The sequence below is a fragment of the Terrapene carolina genome, unplaced genomic scaffold (assembly GCF_002925995.2).
Source record: "Terrapene carolina triunguis isolate 2854851 unplaced genomic scaffold, T_m_triunguis-2.0 Scaffold406, whole genome shotgun sequence".
Classification (NCBI taxonomy): domain Eukaryota; kingdom Metazoa; phylum Chordata; order Testudines; family Emydidae; genus Terrapene; species Terrapene triunguis.
This window is the reverse complement of record NW_020664757.1, coordinates 2,934,642-2,948,565: the sequence shown is the minus strand read 5'-3', so window position 1 is coordinate 2,948,565 and position 13,924 is coordinate 2,934,642. Positions and strand designations below refer to the sequence as shown.

General features: G+C 48.2%; 1 protein-coding gene across 2 annotated transcripts in view; it reads right to left on the bottom strand.

Moving 5' to 3' along the window:
* The window catches only part of LBR (lamin B receptor), a 44,875-nt gene extending 31,973 nt beyond the window's left edge, over positions 1-12,902 (bottom strand). For both annotated transcript variants that reach the window (XM_024214581.1, XM_024214582.2), the window contains exons 1-2: positions 12,657-12,902; positions 3,493-3,672 (exon numbers count right to left, since the gene is read on the bottom strand). In XM_024214581.1, coding sequence (XP_024070349.1) covers positions 3,493-3,657 — 165 coding nt within the window. In that variant the 5' untranslated portion in view covers positions 3,658-3,672; positions 12,657-12,902. The remainder of the gene's footprint in view (positions 1-3,492; positions 3,673-12,656) is intronic.
* Positions 12,903-13,924: the final 1,022 nt, after the last annotated feature.

Here is a 13,924-nt window from a genome sequence, read left to right as displayed (position 1 = left end):
AGAGTGCTGTAGAATGTGGCAGCCCATTTAAAAAGCAGTATTTCTCACTAAGAACACATAACACCAATGTTTCAGGATCCACATTAGTTTCTGGATGGAGTTTAAGATATTGTTTTTCACATATAAAACTGTAAGGGTAAAGTTTTCAAAAGCACTAAAGATTGTATCTTCACTAGGAAAAAAGTATGTCTACACTACCCAGCTTTTTGGGACATGGCCGTGTCGCTACAGCTGTGCCACTAAAAGTCTCACAGTGTAGCCGCTCTTTGTCGGCTCTCCTGCCACAAAACACCTCCACCCCCAATGAGCGGCGTTTGCGTTGTTGGCAGGAGAGTGCTCCTGCCGACAAAGCACTGTTCACACTGGCGCTTGTCGCCAGCAAAACGTTTGTCTTGGGGGCGGGGAGAAGAAAGAGGTTTGTCGTTCAATTGCCAGTGTAGACATTACATCACTCAAATAAGGTTATTTGATGTTAAATCCTAGTGAAGACAAGGTAATCTGTAGCTTTCGCACAATTTAGCAGGTTAAGTTGGTAGTCTATGCTAACTCAATTTTCTAATTTGTATTAAGAAACCACCTGTCTTTGATAATGACAAGGCCACAGTGATTTAGAGCCCTACATCCTATTGACTTTCAGTAAAAATTTAGATGTCTAAGTCATTTGGAAACTATTTGGAAATTTTATCCTCAATGGCTTGGGGACCTGCCTACTTGAAAAGGCACAGCTATTCGTTCCTGTGCTATGCTTCTGCAATTATAGTCAATAGAGGTGCTCTAGTTGGAGGATAGTCAGTATAAAAGACTGCTGGTAGGACTTTTAGGGTGAGGATATTGCTTTTTAGATTTTTTGATCAATGTACTTAATATTGTTTTGCTTCAATTTGTTAAATCTAAATCCCACCACTTGAGAGCAAAACTCTATTCAAACACATCCAAGGCCCTAACTGATGACTGAGAAAATTCCCACTCAGTTCTGTGGTCATACAAATCATCTATGTTTACACAAGGAAAGTAAGGACCTGTAATTCACCAATGTGAAGCTCTGTTGTGAGAAACAGATTAAGATTTATATCCCATTTGTTATGTTTCTTATTCTTACAAACCAGTTGTTTTCAGGGTTCTGTTGCCAGAGGCTCTAACATACAGCCAACAAATCCTTTTAAGATGTATTAAAATGCACATAAAGAAGAGTTAAAACATTTTAAAAATAAGTAAACATTCATTCTAATAGCCTCCCTTGTTTCCCATTTGAATAGTCTTTTATAGGGGGAAAACCTTTGCTTGGCAGCGAATCAGATGGTATCAAATATTCTTTTTATAGGAAAGCTAAAGCTTTCAGGTTTTGTTTCTCAAATTCAATCCTGCTTCTTCATAAGACAGCAGATCGTACACACACAGGAGAGGCAAAAAGATGAGTACAAGATTTTAAAAAAATACAGCATTTGATATTTGTTCAGTTTCTGGAAAAAATAATCACTTGTACAGTATTTAGCACAAAATTCAGATACCTAATCTGGAGACAAATTTTTACCCATCACTTTTACTTTGCCCCTGGCATAGCAAAGTATTGCAAGGGCATATCTGTCGCACTTGGGTAAAACCAACCTAGTTAGACAAGATAGAAAAGTGATTAAAGATTATGGAAAAAACTGATTAGGAAGGGACCAGTAGTAGAAACCTTAGATTCTCTTCTCAGGACTTGTTCAGGACACAGTCAAGAAGATGTTAATATCTCTGATCCCTTCTTTTCACCTGATCTGAACATATTTCAGGATCAGGAAAGAGGAGTTTCTTTGTCTCAAGAGTGGTGGTGAAAGCCATGATGGTGCTGCAGTTTTTTATTCCCTTCATTATCAAAATTGCTAAATGTTGCTCAGAAAAGCAGTGTTTAGAATAGAGAACAACCTTGCCCCATACTGAACGGAACAAGTTTTCACTAGTCCTCATACGCATGCTTCCTATCATTTAAACATATTTTTCTTTCTAAAACAACTCTAACCTCATCAGGAGCCATAAGAAACCCCTAACAAACAGATTCTCATTTGAACAAAAAGAGTTCACATAATTCCTTTGACTCTTTGGTGTTGAGCAGCTATTAATAACTTGCTTATAAATTAAAATGACCTTTCCTTCATCTTTCACCCACTTTAGACTATTTAAGACTTCAACAGAGAGTACAATTCAACATAATTCCACGAGTTACCAATGGTGGAAACTGAAATGTTGAGAGGATTCAGGAATTTTTACCACCATGTCATCTAATCATCCTTGGAATAAGCATCTGATAACACTGATAAAAATGCCTCATCCAAGTCTATAATACATAACCACAATTACCATCTCTAGTGGAGAATTCAGAATCCCGTTTTTTCCTTGTGCAACACAGCCAACCACAGAAGACAAGATTGTTATCTAAAAATTAGGCCTACCATTTGAAAGATCTTTTTAAAAAACACCTTTCAAGCCTTTACACATCAAAAAAACAAACACACACACACACACACACACAAAAAGAGAAGGAAGTATACTTCCTTCCATTCTTTTGCAGCTCACATGTAAGGGTCAAAATTAAGAAGTATCTTAAAGTACCATCAACTTAAAAACTACATCTAAAAAGGTTGTACCTTCTATCTGTAATGCTACAATGGAAATTTCTTCCTCCCAGTTTACTTTATGCATTTGACAGCACTTTGTGTCTATTCAGTTTTAGCATTCTGCTGATGTCAGTTGACTTCCTGTCTTATGCATTAGCACATGGATATTACATTCAAGGGAAACTCATAGGCAAGCCCTACAGGAAGGCATTCACAAGTAACAGCAACTGAACAAATTTAAGAGGCAAGTAGCAGGTACATGGCACACAGTAAGGAGAAGGATGGGCCTGGGCATGTATGGTGTTATTCTCATCATCCCTAAGGACTCTACTAGTCATCATTGGAGCAGAATACCCTTACGAAAAGAGCATTTTTTTAATTGCTCTGTACATACTATTTAAAAAAGGGTATTTTAAACAAATTTAGATTTTGTTTTTTAAATTGGCTTACTTAACAAAAATCTAGTTAACATCTAGCTAACAGCTCCGTAGGCAATTCCACAATTGTGTGGTACAGTCCTCTAATGGGAGTTCTATTTGTGGAATACTTGCAGGTCTGGGCCTTCATTTTCAGAATATATCACCAAGTTTTCTAGATAGCAAATTGGATCAAGGTTCTTAAAACTTTTAATATAGTACACATTTTGAACTTAGTCAAGACTTCAATATGGATTCTAAATATTGTTAATTATACACCTCTACCCCGATATAACGCGACCCAATATAACACGAATTCGGATATAACGCAGTAAAGCAGTGCTCCGGGGGGGCGGGGCTGCGCACTCTGGCAGATCAAAGCAAGTTTGATATAACGCTGTTTCACCTATAACGCAGTAAGATTTTTTTGGCTCCCGTGGACAGCGTTATATCGGGGTAGAGGTGTATAGACGAACACTTACCCTTATATCGCTTTCCCTCAACTCAAGCTCAGTTCCATCTTTGTATTGAACAGTGTAAAGGTGAGTGAGGTCATTATAGCTAGTTATTTGTACTTCATAATAGAGGACACTTCCTGGCCAACGACCCATCACCACCTCACCAGTCGCAAATCTTCTGTTTGGCATTTTCCAAAAAGAATCCTAAAAAAAAAAAAAAAATTTACATCAAATGACAAATTTAAGCCAGGCCTTCATTCCCACCTTTTCCCCCCTCCCCAATTTTCTGTACAGAAGCACAATTGTGATGGTCTATTCTGGAATGCAAAAATAAAGCATTCCAAATCTGTTGAATCTACATGTGTTATCCATATTATGCACCAAAACAAAATACCCTGTTTCCCTGAAAATAAGACAGTGTCTTATATTAATTTTTGCTCCCAAAGATGCGCTAGGTCTTATTTTCAGGGGAGGTCTTATTTTTCCTGGAGCTTCGGGGCCTTATATTCCGGGGTGGCCTTATTATCAGGGAGGTCTTATTTTCGGGGGGATGCCTTATATTACAGTGAGAGGCAAAACTGGAAGTAGGTCTTATTTTCGGGGGATGTCTTACTTTCGGGGAAACAGGGTACCTATTTTAAAAGAACATTATTAAAATTGCCACGTCAAGCACTCAGAATATAGGAAATACCAGAATTAAGGTTGCTTATGCAATTTTAATCTGTGTCTCCCCCAGAGAACATATTATGATACAGTCCTTAATAACATGACCACAAACTATTTTTTCCACAAGATCCCTACTTCATTCAATGCACAGGATGGGTGGTACTCACTGAATGAGCAGCTATATTATCCTCATTGAATGACATACTGCCTCATTTAATGCACATTATTGAAACTGCTGTGAAGACAGAATTATTAAATTTCCTCATGGGTTTTTCTATGGTGTACATCAGTGTTTCCCAAACTTGGGACGCCGCTTGTTTAGGGAAAGTCCCTGGTGGGCCAGGCCAGTTTGTTTACCTGCAGCATCCGCAGGTCCGGCCGATCGCGGCTCCCACTGGCCACGGTTCGCTGCTCCAGACCAATGGGAGCTGCTGGAAGCAGCGGCCAGTACGTCCTTTGGCCCGCGCTGCTTCCCGCAGCTCCCATTGGCCTGGAGCAGCGAACCGTGGCCAGTGGGAGCCACGATTGGCCGGACCTGCGGACGCAGCAGGTAAACAAGCCAGCCCGGCCCGCCAGGGGTTTTCCCTACACAAGCAGCCTCCCAAGTTTGGGAAACACTGGTGTACAACATAATATCTGAGTGCTTTGCAAACATTTATTTATGTATTTTCACAATACTTATGAGATGAGGGGATGATTGTGTGTGGGCAGGTGCCAGGCAGCGGCCAGTTACGTGTCGCCTCTGCTATCCAGCAATCAGCTCTTTACGTGCTCCCCCTCTCGCTGTCCCCTCCCTGCTTTGCCCCTTCGCCTCCCCCAGCCCCTCCTCCATATCCCCCCAAGCAGAGCGCATCCCACTCCCAGCGCTGCGCAGAGAACCAGCCCCTGGTCAGAGCACTGAGCTCACCAACAGCCTGGCCGGCAGGCTCCTTCCTTCCCCCTTCTGCCTCTGGCTGGGCCGATGCCCTGGGAAAGCCCAAAACCATCTGGCCTGGGGCACTGGCCAAGAGGAGCCAAGCCCTGCCTGTGCCAAAGTCCCGCACAGCGCTGGCACAAGGAAGCCTCTCTGCTAAGCTCTGGAATGGCGGAGGGGAGGGAGGAAGCGATTTCCAGCCTGTTCATGCCCCGAACCTGCAGGCTCCACAGCAGTCACCAGGCAGGGGCTTAGCACCCTCTTCACCCACCCCCCCTCGCCAGGACCGTCCCTAGGCATATGCAGAATACGCAGCTGCGTAGGGCACCATGAAATTTGGGGCACCAAATTGCCCCAAGTTTAATGGTGCCCTGGGCAGCTGCGTGCTGCATACGCAGCAGCACCAGCTCTGGCGGCCAGCCCTATCTCCCAACCGGCCCCCCGCGGGCTGCAGCCACTGCAAGGGCAGGGCTGTGGGGCCCGGGACAAGTCCCTCCGCCCCGTCTCTTAGTCTTCCCCCCGCTCTGCCTCCGGCCTGCCCCCATTCCACCTCTTCCCCCAGCGATGGACACAGCCTGGAGGATTAGCAGGGGGCCTGTGCCAGCAGCAGGGGTCAGGCCCGACCTCGCACTCACCAGCAGAAAGCAGAGCAACCCGGCCCCAGCCCGCTCCACTCTGCCAGGTCTCAGCCGCGTTGCTCCGCTTCCCGCTGCCGGTGAGTGGTCCTTCCCCTCCCCCAAGCAACACGGCTGGGGGTGGGGTGGGGTGGGGGAAGCAGAGCGGGCTGGGGCCGGGTCGTTCCACTTCTCGCTACCGGTGAGTGTGGGGGGCGGTCCTTTTCCCAAACCCCCCCCACCCAAGCAACACAGCTGGGGCTGGGAGAGTGGAGTGGGCTGGGTCACTCCACTTCCTGCTGCCAGTGCCAACCTCCTCACTAATCCCCAGGGCCCCATGTGGGGCCCCCCAAAGCAGCCCCCCATAGCTCCTGCCTCCGCGATTCTTCAGCCCTTGAGCATGAGCACTCCCCTCTCCCCCACGTAGGGCACCATAATTTATAGGGACGGGGCTGCCCTTCACCTTGGGTCCTGCCTCCAGGGAGCGCGGGGCTGCTCTTTCCCCTAAGCACCTTCCTCTGCTGAGCCACCTCTCTGGCCAGTTCCTTGAAGCCCCTGCAGTCAGGTTCCCTGGGCCCTGGTGCATAATGCATCCTTAGAACTTAACCCCTTCCTGCCCAGGGTGTAGACAGAGATTACTGGGTTATGTCGGTGGCCAGCAGCAGCCTGGAGGTGTTAGCTGCCTTTCAATACTGTGCGGGCAGGAAGGGAAAAACTGCTTCTAGCCACACGGGGGGCAGGGAAGAGATGAGCTCTGAAAGACATGGGCCAGGTCATCCCTCCCCATCCACGGCTGGAAGCAGCTCCCATTCCTTCCCTCCTGCACAGTGCCAAAAGGCTTCTGCTGGCCACATTCTATGTGTTGCCTCGGGAAGACCCGGTGCCAGGTACCAGGAGAGGCGGGTCCATCCTGGGGGCCCCAGCCAGGCATGGAGGGCAGAGAGCACCAGCCAGGTAGAGTTGGGTCACTTGGTCAACACCCCTCCCCACCCCACAGTGTGAGCAAGAGGTACCGGAGTGTGCGTGTCAACCCTCCCCGTGTGAACCCTAAAGCACTGAAGATAAGAAGGTAAATAAAATGAATCCAACTACAAAGTATTTCTTTTTAACGGGGGCTCAGACAACTTGATGTTAATTTGAATGTTTGTACTGTATAGTTCTGACTGACTGCCATTGAACGACTAATTTTACCAGGTGTTCTGTATTCAGCATAGGAAAATATGGTCACCCTAGTCAAAAGTATCCACTATTTTTGGGTGCCCAATTTGAGACCCCCCCAGGGCCTGATTTCCCCCTCAAGTACTTAGCATTATATAGCACAGGGGTGGCCAAACTGTAGCTCATGAGTCGCATGCAGCTCTTTTACAGTCAAAGTGCGGCTCACGGCCCCACACACACACACACTTTCCACCATTCTCCGCCTACCAGACTGGGTAGAGGGAGGGGAAGCTCGGGGCTTCTGCCAGAGACCACTAGTGCCTACTGAGGGGGGAGGGCACAATTTAAAGGTTTGCCCCCACAACAGTTTGAGTCATGTCTCCCTCCCCTTTCCCCCACCAGCAAACCCCCCTCCCCCCCCAGCGGCCAATCCCTGCATCTCCCAGGAGTTAGCTCCGCCTGCAGAGGCAAGAGCAAACAGCTGGGAGCTGCAGAGTGGGGCTGCTGCTTTAGCTCTCTGGGGAGAGGCAGCAGCAAAAGCAGCGGCTCTCCCTGCAGCTCCCAGCTCTTTGCAGCTGCCTCTCCCCAGGGCTGCAGCTCCCTGCCGGCTTGCTCCAGCAGCTGCCATGCAGGGTGGGGGCCCGACAGCACCATGGGAACAAGCAGGGCCAGCAAAGCCTGGCAAAAATCGGGAGGGGTGTGATCCTATGGGTCACCTCTGGCTTCTACCCAGCAGGGAGGGATTCTTGGGGCTTCAACCCCACAGGGCATGCCTGCCGGGGCTCAGGGCTTCAGCAGAAGTGGGGCTGAAGCCCCAAGACACACACCCCCAGGCTGAAGCCCTGAGACACAGCAGGCACTTCTTGCGCAGCTGAAGCCCTGAGCCCTAGCAAGTGCACCTCGGCTCTTCAACTTCTGAAGATTGTTGTATGTGGCTCGGTGGGCCACCCTTGATATAGCCCTTTATACGTTCAAAGAACAGCAATCATTGACTTAAGTTACAGCTGCAAGTGATCAGCAGTTCTGCAAATCAGACCTCTCCCTCTTCTTCCCCCCAGTTGAGCACCCAGAAAATGAGGCACACATAATTAATTACAACCTCTGAAAGTCTGGTTTAAGTAACCTGAGTAGCATCACATACTCTATGGCAACGGCAACAGTGCCGGGTTTACAATAGCGCCAGTGGTGCCATGGAGCCGAGCCCATGCTCAGAAGGCGTCATGGCCTGCTCTGCTTGCACTATGCCCTGAGACCCCATTGGCTCCCCACACCTATCACTTGCTCCTCTAGGCCTGCCTGCTGGCCAGCCAAGGACTCCTCTCTTCCCCCTGGGCCGGACCACAGTGCACTTCTGGCTCCAGGCAGTCTCTGCTTCCCACAACCTGTGGGGCCCTGTCTGTCTCCCCGGAGCTGAGCCGCCTGGGACTAGTGCAGAAGGCTGGTCAGTCTTGGCAGTAGGCGGGGCGGGGGGCTTGGCTGGGCCCCTCCAGGCAAGTGGGTCCTTAGGGAGCCCAGCCGAGGTAGGCTCTGGCCTGGCTGATTGCGCCAGACACATCTGCCTCCTAGCGGGACCAGTGAGTGCAGCCAGTAGGCAGGGAGTGGGTCTCTGGGTGGTGGTGCTGGGCTGTGAGGGGGCGTGGAAGATCTGTGTGTGTTGGGGCACTAGGGAGTGGAGGCTCTGAGGGGGGTGCTGGGCAGTTGTGGTGAGGCTGTGGGCAGGGGTGGGGTTGTGCATTTGTGGGAGGGTCTCGGGGGAGGGTGCTGGGCATAGCGAGTTGGGGGGGGGCCCCTCTGGCCATAGGGAGTCGAGGAGGTGTTGGGTTGGGCGGCTGTGTGGCGCAGCACAGGCCCACCACTGACAGGAAGGGGCAAGCTGACAGCACAGGGCTGGGCAGGACATTGTGCGTCTGGCAAAAAATAGTGCCCTCGCACGGGGCTGGGCGGAGCAGGGCCGCCCCTGCCATACCATGCCCCTGGCCAGCCCCTCACTCCAGGGACCAATCTCCATGCACCATGATCCATTGCCCACATGGGGGCCCACAAATATATTTGGCACTGGGCCCACAAAAGGTTAATCTGGCCCTGAACGGCAAGGATAGAGTCCTGTTCTCCAGGGTGATATTGAACTGTCTTAACCGTGAGACTATCGTTCTGTTCCTGCAATCCTTTGCCTCAATCACAGTACACCTTCCAACTCTGTAACAAATGAAGCAGGGGGGTTCTACAAGTCACAAATCTCCTTCACCACACAACCTCCAGAGCAGGTGTACCTTGTGCCCTAAATGAGGCAGTGCTTCTGTGGGAACATATAGTATGTGAACATGTAATTAGAGACTATCATAATGCATATACGCCTCCCAAAGGGGCCAAATTAAGGTTGTGTGGGCCTTTCTTAATTATGCAGCCTGTGATATAACCAGATGTTCATTTTGTTTTCTCTCCACTATTCCAACACAGGAGACCATCTGACTGAAGTCCTAGAATGAAATCATCAATTCCAGGACTTTCCTATTCCAGGTAATCTTCACTTTTGTTGAGTTCATGGATGCCACAATCAAGGGAGTTACAGATCCTCTACCTTCAGATTCCAGTTATTTGAATGATAAGTCATGCTAGTAGTATGGACAAGATCACTTCACCGCACTGCTGAGTAAAGCCAGTGGACAGTGTGGTAAAAAGGTTTATAGGGTTAGGTCACAGTGATCATATGCTTCAAGGGAGGTAGACAGAAAATAGAAGTTCTACTGGCATCGGCAGAGGGTACAAAATCACCCTGCTGCATCCCTGAGAAAGACCAATAAAGGTCAGGTAAAACAGCAGAATAAACAAGGCCACACAAACACATACTGAGGGAGCCAGAAGAACAAAATATTTAATACGCTGGATTGCCAGGCTGACCTATAAGAATGGTTAAACTAATTCCGATACTGTAAATCCAATTTATTTGAAGGTACTGGATTTGTTTTCTGTGTTATCCCACCCCCAACCTCTTTCTGTGAGAGCTCAGGATCCAATGCTGATAGCCCAAAATGGGTGATGATCTTGAGGATGATTTCAAATTAGAGAGCCATCAGAAGTTTCAGAGCTGGTTAGGAGGCACTGCTACCTCTGGTGCTGACTGACACATGAATAAAGTGATCTAGAGAGACAGATGAATATTCAGAGACAACACAACAGGGACACATACAGGAGGCCTCCTACCCTTCTTACTGACCTGATCTTTGGACTAGCTATGGGTAGTTATACCTCATATCAGGAGAGTAACAGGCAGGAAAATGCTTTCCAAAAGACCAGGTCCTACCACCAAAATGTTACCCTTACGCAACTTAATGCCTCCTTGCACTCTTGCTGCTGTGGAGTGCAAAAAGAGCTATAGCCCCTTTGAATCACTGAATGGGCATCCAAGAATACTATCTTCCCTTAAAATCCTTTAGTAGCCCATCTCCCTACCAGGACTGAAGGGAAAAATAAAACTGAAAAACCTTTCCTGTTTGGAAATGTTGGGAAAACTCCAAAGGAACCCACTGCTTTGCCATATTGAGGAGAAACATTGAGGAGAGTTGAGCATTTGTGCATTACTCTGTGCATACTAGAAGACAGACAGTTTTTCAGAAGACAGAAGGTAAAGAGAGACTCTCCATACTTTGAAGATCAGGAAGAACATGTCAGTAGTCATGTCTAATGGAACAGCAGGTATTCACGAAGGACAAATTAGTTTTATGTTCAAATACTCTGTAAAAATAAACTATGACAGATAATTTTAGGACTACCATTGCCACTGTTTGTCTGGCTACTTGTCTTGCACATGTAAATGCTGGCATCTACCACCATTTTAACCATCGTGTAATCTGGACCTGATTAGGTAACATGATTACGTTAAGGTAACATGCGTCTGACGAAGTGGGTATTCACCCACGAAAGCTTATGCTCCAATACATCTGTTAGTCTATAAGGTACCACAGGACTCTTTGTTGCTTTTTACAGATCCAGACTAACACAGCTACCCCTCTGATACATGATTAAGTTAAAGTATCAGCAGTCAATGGGACCTTATCCATACTACTGTTCCCACCATTGCTAACAGCAGTGAACATTTTTAATGAAGAGTGGCTGTCTCTATGCTAGGTTATGTCAACAGTCCTCCTACGGTCAACGTGTACTCTAGCTGCTCTTCAAATTGCCTTTTGCATTTTACAGTTTCACAGTGCAGTTTCCAGGCCATGGACTGTACAGTACTTAAATAATATTTAATCACCCTTTAGGAAGAGCTCTCCACAATACTCACTAAGGCACAGCCTTCAATGGAAGAGGTGCTCATAGTACATAAAGTTAAGTACATATGTAAGTTTTTGTACAATTGGGGCCTAGGAGATGATGGTATGGGCAAACACAAAGAAAAGCTGAATACAAAAACTTCAGGCCTAATCATCATTATACTTACAATCTAGAATTATTTGTATAGTGCCAATGTAGGGATTTGATTAGGAAGAATGGAATAAGCAAGCTAACTGTAAGAACTAAGAAGAGTAAAATACTATCTTAATACTATTTTTTAAACGTCAGATTATACATGTTTACATATAGTTTAATGCACTTACAAAATTTGGAAAATAAAATGTGTTTGCAAGCAAACATAAATAGGCTTAGAGCAAAAACAAAACAATACTTTGATCTGAATTTAACTATCCTTATATTCTATATACCAAAGGAGTATAGTAAATAGTTGGGTGTCAAATCAAAAAAAATCAATTAGTGTGACTACCACAGAAGTATTTTGCATAGTATCTTTCAAACCAGCCTTATAAAAAAAAATAGGTTACCTAATTTCTTGCCAGTGTTAAGGGGTACAAAGAAGAAAAGACACCACCACCACTCCATCTCCCCATTTCTATACAGTATTTACATTTTAAATTGAAAAGCAACTGACAATGACCATCACTGACAACTACTAAATACCCAACTGAAGAGAAAAATCTGTCAGCCTTTGCAAAGCAAATCTTGAAGATATTAGAGAAGAAAATGAGCATTCGTCCCCTTTAAATATACTTTCAACCAGAAGCATTCAAAATGGAGGGAAAACATCATCATTTAAACTTTTCCCATTTAACTTGATAGAAACGCGTCAATGATAAATGGCTTGAGCACGACCTGGAAACGTAACAGATCGCACGTTTGTTTTGTGGCTCGGGAACCCTCCTCTGGCAGTGCGAGTAAAGAGAGCGGACGGTGAAGAGGAAACGATCCCGTGACCATCACTTTCCTCTTCAGCCCCCCGCTGCCGCATTTGCGCGCGATGTAAAGTCTCGCTCGTTTGTTTCGCAGCGTCCCGCGCGCCCCAGTCCCCAGGGCCTCAGCCCGCCCGCGCCTCGCTCGTTAGCCCGGAAGAGGCGAGGGACTCAGTCGTCGTCCGGCTCTTTGGCGGGGTGGGGGCATGTCCCCCCCGGACACCGCCTCGCCCCAGAGGGGAGCCGACCAGTCTCGCGCGCTGGGGAGGGCGCTACACGCCTGTTTTCATGGACGCTTCAGTTCGCGGGGCTCCGTGCAGAAGGGAGGCGAGGGCGGGTAACGGAATCTGTCACCGCCCGCTCTGAGATGCGAACGCCACTAGCGGGATGTTAGCGAGCGAGAGCGGTCAGGGAAGGAAGGACGGGACGGGAGGGGAAGCAGCAGTTGAACAGCAGCACCCAGAAGCACAGAGAGAAACGTCTCGGCATCGCGAGGCCCCGGAGCGTGGGGGAGGGGAAGGGAGGAAGCGACTGGACGGTGCCCTTCCTCCCGGGAAAGCCGCTGAGGGGGTGTGTCCTGGTCCCCGGCTGCCCTCAGTCCCGGATCCTTACCTGGGCTGCCGCCCCCACCTGGCCTGGCAGGAATCGCCTCTGCGACACAGCAGGAGCCGGGGCCGAGCGGACCGGACAGTCAACGAGCTCCGAAAACCACCACCCTGAGCGACGGTTACAGGGCCGCTGGCGCGCGAAGCTTCGGCCGCAGCCCCGCCCCTTCCTGCGAGCTGTTGGGCGCCAACAGTCCCCATTGGCCAGGTCGCCGGGTTTGAATCGCGACCGAGACACGGAATTGGCTACGAGTCGGTGGCGCGTTCCACCCTTTTGTGCCCCTGTCGGGCCCTCCAAGTGACTGAGCTGTCCCCGGCCAGCGGGGAGCTGCAGGTCCGAGTTCGCGCCCCAACAACACCCCCCCCCCCCGCCTCCGGGAAGGGAAACTTCAGCCTCGCTCACCGGGACACTCAAATCCTAGCCCCTCCCCCGGGCTCTGCCTCATTGGGGGTTGGAGGAGACAGATTCCCGCACTGGGCACCAGACCCTCTGCCTTTCCCTCTTCTGTCAGAGCTAGGCACCTGCCACTGGGGTTGCCAATCCTCCGAGATTGGCCTGGAGTCTCCAGGAATTAAAGATTATGGCATGTAATGAAATCTCCAGGAATACATCTAACCAAAATTGGCAACCCTACCTGCCACTAACCAGGGGGGAGGGAAATGGAGGCTGACTCAGGGAGGGGAGAGGAAACACCTAAACAGCTGAAAATGGTTTCACTGGTTGAAAAGAGCTTATGCTGCTTTCAGAGGTGGTATTTTTTATGTCAACTCTGGTCAGCAATAAAGCCTCTTCACCCTATACACTGCAGCAGCACACCTCTATGGATGCAGCTGTGCAGCTGCAGCACTGTATGTATAGACATAAGACACAACTGTTCCTGTTCCCCAGAGACAAAGAGTAGATCAGGCCTTTTACATGTAAAGAAAAAAAAACCCCCACAGACAAATCTGAAATCTTCAGGAGAGAAAGATGGTCTGCCCTAGCATTATTCCAAGTACCGATTTAGGGGGATCAATTGCTGACAATCTTTGACTGCAACAGGTTCATTTCCCCAGACAGAGCTTGGCCTATTCTCCGCTAATGTTCCAAAACATAAGATTGACAAGCATTTTACTAATAGGTTTTATCTACATCCTCTGATGATGGAAAAGGGTGAGGGACAATCTCAGCACGTGGGAAAAACTTCACAAACAAAGACATCGTGCTAAAGTAGTTTACGTCAAGTTAAAGCTTGTGGAAGGGTTCTGGTAAAGGAACACAAGGTTTGGGATGGA